At 37.0% G+C, this 6952-nt stretch overlaps 1 protein-coding gene across 1 annotated transcript; it reads left to right on the plus strand.

The window, feature by feature from the left end:
* Positions 1 to 239: 239 nt before the first annotated feature.
* npy4r (neuropeptide Y receptor Y4) lies at positions 240 to 6569 on the plus strand. The gene is made up of 2 exons (XM_051132707.1): positions 240 to 262; positions 5239 to 6569. Exon 2 carries the CDS (start codon positions 5283 to 5285, stop codon positions 6414 to 6416), a length of 1134 nt encoding a protein of 377 aa, XP_050988664.1. The 5' UTR covers positions 240 to 262; positions 5239 to 5282; the 3' UTR covers positions 6417 to 6569.
* The last annotated feature ends 383 nt before the right edge of the window (positions 6570 to 6952 follow it).

Below are 6952 nucleotides of genomic sequence, written 5' to 3' on the forward strand. Positions count from 1 at the left end.
AACCCGATGCAGTACATTGTTCATGTCACACGTGGGCAGTAAACAGTGGAATATATAGGAGTTATGCAGTGTGAAGCCCAGCAGAATAGTTACTACAGAGACGGCACATTGCAAGGATGTGGGCTCAGAAGAAGCCCAGGATGAGAGAGAGAGAGAGAGAGAGAGAGAGAGGGAGGGAGTTGAGGTAGAACATCTGGAGTTGGCTGAATCAGAGTGTTTATTCCCCCGACTGCCTGACAGCAATCTGCTGTGGAAGAGACAGGTGAGTTCTTAAAATGCTGCACACATGTTTCTGTATTATATATTAAATGGTTATAAAAGAAAAAATGTGTATACAATTATTTATATATGTAACTTTAGCTAAACTCATTTTTTTTGCAAAGATGACTGCAATTCAAAGTGATGTGTTTCATTTATGAATTTAACAGGGACACAGTTATTATTATTCTGTGGAGTATCTTCATTTGGTTGTAGTTTGATTTGCTGTGAACGGGTGATGTTAAGTTTTTGTGTAGTAAAGCTGTGTTTTTTTTTCAGTGAGGTCTGTTCAGTATTTTATATCTGATTAAATGCTCTTTTATTTTTGAAACATTTATATATCAGCCATACATGCACACATGCATAGTTGTTCGGGAAAGGTTGAAAAAGCTTGTACCACTGTCATCTGTTGAACTTGTTTACATAGACTGCAGCTCTTTGGTGTTGCCATGAAGTGAGGACACACAGGCAGTTTTCTCCTTTGCACACATAAATGCAAGCACATCTCCTCAGATCAGTGTATTTGTGCAGGTGGGCAGTATGGGGACAAGACTCAGTGATACTAATAGCTTTATTTGGAGCACACTTGACTTAGAATGAAAAGCTGTCTCAGGGTTCAAATATTATGCATCTTATAAGTCAAGTCACGTAAATAGGGTATATGACCACGACGTTATGTGCAGAGAGGATTTTCTAAGAGTATTCACAGTTATCCTTGACCCAAAGGAGGTCAGAGGTCAGCACAACAGCATCTGTGATTGTTTTGAAAATGAAATTCAAATCTATTTACTTAAATCTAGTATTTAAGTAAATAACTAAAACCATCTAGAATCCTAGAATGCAGGCTTTAATATCAACTGTAATCTAGAGCTTAGGGTTTTGTATTGTAGTTGAATCAGAATGTCTGTGTGTTTGTGCAGATGTGAGTATTTTACAGTTTGGTCAGTGTGACATGTAAACTGCCTTAGGGGAAATCCACACCTGTAGGAGAAGAATGGGGAGATGATGTGAGATTGGGATGATTATGAAAGGGAGAGAAAAAGAATAAAACTGACAGAGAGAGAGTGAGTGCGGGAGGTTAATGTGATCTTCTCTCTCTCTGAGTCACATCACAGGTGAAAAATAACATTTGATGATATTAAAAAAAAAAGTATAGCAGGGTAGAGATCAGTCTTCGTATTTTCCTTGCTTTGTTACATAAAAACACATATGCAGGTCATACAGGAGCCTTTATGTCTCGGCAGGCAATTTTAATTAAAACTAACAGTTTTAATACTTTTTTTTTTGGATATATTTAATGTATGCATATTAGTTTTACCCAGACTTTCAAACTATGAAATCCATTATATTTCATTTGAAAAGTTGTGATAACCTTTTCTTTGTTTGCCAAGTAGCAGATTGTATGGATGTTTGGTCATGAGAGAATTCTAATATCACAATATAATTAAATGATGGACACTGACTACAACAGGAAGTTCAAAATTATCTCATTATGTCTATCCTTAGAGTGAGAAAGAGAGAGATAAAGAGAGATGGAGCCATGACTACAGCCAAGCATGAAAATGTAATTTGTTGTGCAAATAAAGGTTATTATGCTCATTGTTGCATATCTAGCTCTGAAAAGCCTACAAAAGCTAAGTATGCATTTAAGACTAAACTGTTCTGAGATCAGCTGGTACATAGTGAACTATAGACTAATGTCTCTTTCACGTGATTTGCATCAGGGCTTCAACACAATCAGTCTCTCTGCCCTCTTCTTTTAATTTTTGCGCCGGCGCCCACATAATGATATGTCATGCAAATTGTTATGATTAGCTGTGCTGTTGCTATCTGTTACTTGCCTGTATGATGTCTTGCGTTAACACAAAAGGGGAATGTTGATGCTACTCCTTTTAAATATACTGAATAGCAACTTAAATTGCATTCTCTTTCACACACAAAGCTAATGTTTGGACTTATTAACTTAATATAGTCAATGATAGACTAGTGTTATGAAATATTTGTGGGGTTTTTAGCTTTTTGGAGCTTGAAAACACCTGGTCACCATTCACTTTCATTGCATGGGAAAGAGCAGGGTGAACATTCTGCCTAATGCTGTTTTCATGTGCTGTTAGAATTAGCGTAAAAAATTAATTATCATTAAAATGATCATTTTGATACCAGAGTGTTTTGAGTTGGGCCATAAACTGACAGAAGAGAGAACCATTGCTTGTACTGACTTAGTTTTGTTCGTTTTTTTTTTCTTGCTGTTACAGTAATGCATATATTTACATACATAAATAACCATTGCATATTGTGTGTATTTTTCACACTGAAAAAAAGCATTTAATTGACTGAAGTTCCTAAACTGTCAACAAGGTTACTATCTAGACAGTGTTGCTAATGCATACCATAATGCAGTAACATTATTTTGCATTTTTAGGGCCCCATGAAATCCGTTTTATTTTTTCCCAATTTCTTTTAATTTTTTTCAGAATTCTGTTTTTCTAGACTAGTTTTAATGGTTAAATTAAAAATATTAATTAGAAAGTATGTCTAATTAATTGAAATCATGAAACTTACACAATTTAACTATTTAAAGTTAAAGTATTTTAAACTATTTAGCAATTTACTAAAAGTTTAACAAAAATTTTAAGGCCCTATGAAATATATTTTCTTTTTTTCTCAAATTCAGTTTTATTTTTTACCAAATTCTGTGTTTTCTATAAATTTTCTGGATTACATTTAATGGTTTCATTAAATTGTAATAATCAAAAGCATGTCTAATTATTTAATTTTTATTATATTTATATTATTATTATTTTAGAAATACTATTTTGTGTATTTTTCTGGTAAATAAATTGTGATTAATATTTTTTTCTGGTAAATATTTCTTTAAAAATAATGTTATAATAATAATTATTTAGTAGTAGTAGTGCTTTCATTCCATTACGTAATATATTTCTGTCACAGTTTCTTCAAGTTAAACCAAACTTTTATTTTGCTGTGAAGACCTTTAAAGGGTTAATTAACCAAAAATGAAAATTAGCCCATAATTTACTCACCCTCCAGGCATCCTAGGTGTATATGACTTTCTTCTTTTAGTCAAATCCAATTGGAGTTATATTAAAAATCATCCTGGCATTTCCAAGCTTTATCATTGCATGGTCAGGTGTTTCTCCTCATCAGTCCAAAAAAAGTCAAATAAAGTGCATCCATCCATAATAAAAAAGTGCCTTACACGGCACGTATTATGTCACCCGTCTGGAGCTGCTTTCGGATACGACCAGTTGGCGCAAGCTAAATTAAAGTGATTCTTACGTTTTAAGTATGGATATTTTTCTTACACAAATGCATTGATTCGCTACAGGAGGCCTTTATTCACCTCCTGGAGCTGTGTAAAGCACATTTTATTATGGATTAATGCACTTTATTGGACTTGTTTTGGACTGATGAGGAGAAACACCTGCCCACACAATGATAAAGCTTGGAAATGCCAGGATAATTTTTAATATAACTCCAACTGGATTCATCTGAAAGAAGGAAGTCATATACACCTAGGATGTCTGGAGGGTGAGTAAATTTTAGGCTAATTTTCTTTTTTGGGTGAACTAACACTTAGTTAACCCAAAGTTTCTGTTTGTATATGATATGACGATAGGTTTTTCTAATGGTAAACGTTAAAATGCTCATGAAGTACCTCTCAGAGCAGTTCTAAAGATCATGTTCATGTGTTTGTGTACTTATTCAGCAGAGGCTGAAAACACAGCGAATGTCACACATGCTTCAGTATGTGTGTAGTAAATGAAACCACTCGTCTGCACCATTCATTCACACAGAGACACGCAGAACATTCATTCTTAAATAGTATTTTTTCAGCTTAATATTTACAGACGCTAGTCTAATATTGCATTTTGATTTAAGTGTACTGACCTACTTTTGATTTATTCATCAAAAATATGGCAGGTTCTATGACATTCTGCATTATATAGTAAATTTTTATGACTGGATTTCGCAGTTCTGTCCGTGTTACCCTACGTTTTACATTTGATTAAAAATCGCTGGGTATTAACTAAATATTATCTTCAATCTTCTATTAGACTTCTCTAATAAATAGGAAAGAATCAAGCTGCCATCCTCCATGATTCCTATTCTTTTGGACGACAAAGTACCTGAACGCATCAATCTCATAATTGCAATTTATAATTTTTTGGATAACATACAAAGGCAGCATAACATCTCCTTTTGTGTTCCACTAAAGAAATAAAATAATGAGGGTGAGTTACTGATAATAGATTGTTCATTTTAAGGTTAACTATGCCTTTAAGAATTCAGAATTGGTGATGGATGGAATGTGAGGATCTTTTCAGACAAATCAAGAGCTGTTGTGCAGTGACATCAGAGAGCTCTATGTGTGCTAGTGTGTGTGTATTCAGAGCATCTATAGATTATCTATAGAACACTCAGATCGATGGAAGACGGTTCTGCAAGCCTGCTACCCATGACACACACAAATAAAACACTACAGTCTCCAGGACTCTCTGCGGATACTTTGCTGAGACGGACTGATTGCATTCTCATTATAAGCCATTGCAGGTCTTGATCAATGGCCACCCCCAAAGGAACATCTATAATTGGATACGCTGCAAATCCCTCAGCAGGGTCACAGTATCATTCCACCCACACACTTACTTTTATCCCTTTCCCATTATTTTTAACTACAGAAAAAGTCAAATAACAAAGAGAATGTCTTTTTTTATTTTTAATCAAAAGTGTCAGTGGTCTCTTACACATAGATGTAAAGGTCTATGATCTTGGATATGATATCGCTCTATAAGAGTCACTGTTAAACCCTTGTCTTAAATTTTTTTTTTACTTTATATCCTCATTATTTCCAAAATGACTGTTATAGCGTCTATAGTGTCATAGCTGCTGAAATGCATGCTGAGTGTCTCAAGGGTGTGCACGTCTAATTTAGATGCACGTCTTTGTTATTTTCAGACTCCCAAGATGCTTTGCTGTGTGGCGCTATCCTGAGGTGGTCAATGTCGTCGGTTCTCTTTGACATGCCGTGGTGGCAGGCGCTTCTAAACTCCACCCTCAGCCTCAATCAAAGCAACAGTAGTTTGTTCCTGCTTGATGTCCCCTGCTGGCAGTCAAGCGCCATGACACTTACACTAGTGCTGTGCTACTGCCTGGTGCTTATTTTGGGTTTGCTTGGTAACATCCTCCTCATTTGCATTATTATGCACCAGCGGGACCCCCCTAACGTCACTAGCATCCTCATCGCCAACCTTTCGGTTTCCGATATCCTGGTGAGCGTGTTCTGCCTTCCCTTCACAGTGGTTTACACGCTCATGGACCACTGGATCTTCGGTGCGCTGCTATGTCGTCTAATGCCGTTCGTGCAGTGTGTGTCGGTGACCGTTTCAGTTCTGTCCCTGGTTTTGATCGCACTTGAAAGGCACCAGCTCATCCTGCATCCATCAGGCTGGAAGCCGAGCGTCCCGCAGGCATACATAGCCGTCTTGATTGTGTGGCTGCTGGCCTGTGTAACATCATTACCTTTCCTGGCGTTTCACTTGCTCAGCAGTGAGCCGTACAGTCGGCTTCCTGCGCCGCTCAGCCAGCTGCAGGTCTGTCATGAAGTCTGGCCCTCTCAGCAACACAAACTAGCCTACACCACCAGCCTGTTACTATTCCAATACTGCTGCCCGCTGCTCCTCATGTTACTTTGCTATCTTCGCATCTTCCTGCGGCTGCGACGCAGACAGCGCATGCTGGAGCGGCAGTGCAGTCGCAACCGAGAAGACGAACACCGGCGTGTGATGCACAGTAAACGCATAAATGTCATGCTTGCCACTCTGGTGGCTGCATTTGCTGTGTGCTGGCTGCCATTAAATGCCTTTAACGCAGTGGCGGACTGGCACCAGGAGGCGCTGCCTGTTTGTTACCACAATCTGCTGTTTTCACTCTGCCATCTGCTGGCCATGAGCTCCACTTGCGTCAACCCCATCATATATGGCTTCCTCAATAGCAACTTCCGCAAGGATGTGGCCTCTGTGGTGCTACACTGCCATTTTCAGCCACTCGAGGACAGCTATGAACACTTTCCGATGTCCACAATTAACACTGATGTGTCACGGACATCTTTTAGACTCAGAAACAATTCGGTATAATTGAGTTAATGCTTAATGTTAATTAATCTTAACATTAGATCAACATTGAATGTTTCACTCCAGTGCCAAAACTTTCACAAATGCCAGCCCTAGACTTAGCTCTTGTAACCCATATGGCAAAAAATATTTTCTGGCCAAAATATATTTCAAATGTATGGTAAATAAATTAGGGCTGCACAATTAATCAAATTTCTAATCATGATTACAGTTACAGATTATGTAATTGTTCAAATGTGCAATTACAAAAAAGAAATAAATCCACTTATATTATATATAACTGTGTGCTTGAGATGTGTGTGTGAGAGTGTTTGTGTGTTGTGGTTTTGTTTTTCATTGTTTTAATTTTTTACTTTTTTATATTTAAAGAAGAAACTATATATAAAAATATGGCATGCACTTGCTTCAATGCTTCAAAAATTGCTTTGCTTCAAAGCTATTCAAAACATCATTCAATGTGAATTGCGATAATCATAATTAATAATCGCAATGACAATTTCAAGGTAATAATTGACAATTATGATTTTTGTCATAATCGT

The sequence above is a fragment of the Labeo rohita genome, chromosome 17, assembly GCF_022985175.1.
Source record: "Labeo rohita strain BAU-BD-2019 chromosome 17, IGBB_LRoh.1.0, whole genome shotgun sequence".
Classification (NCBI taxonomy): domain Eukaryota; kingdom Metazoa; phylum Chordata; class Actinopteri; order Cypriniformes; family Cyprinidae; genus Labeo; species Labeo rohita.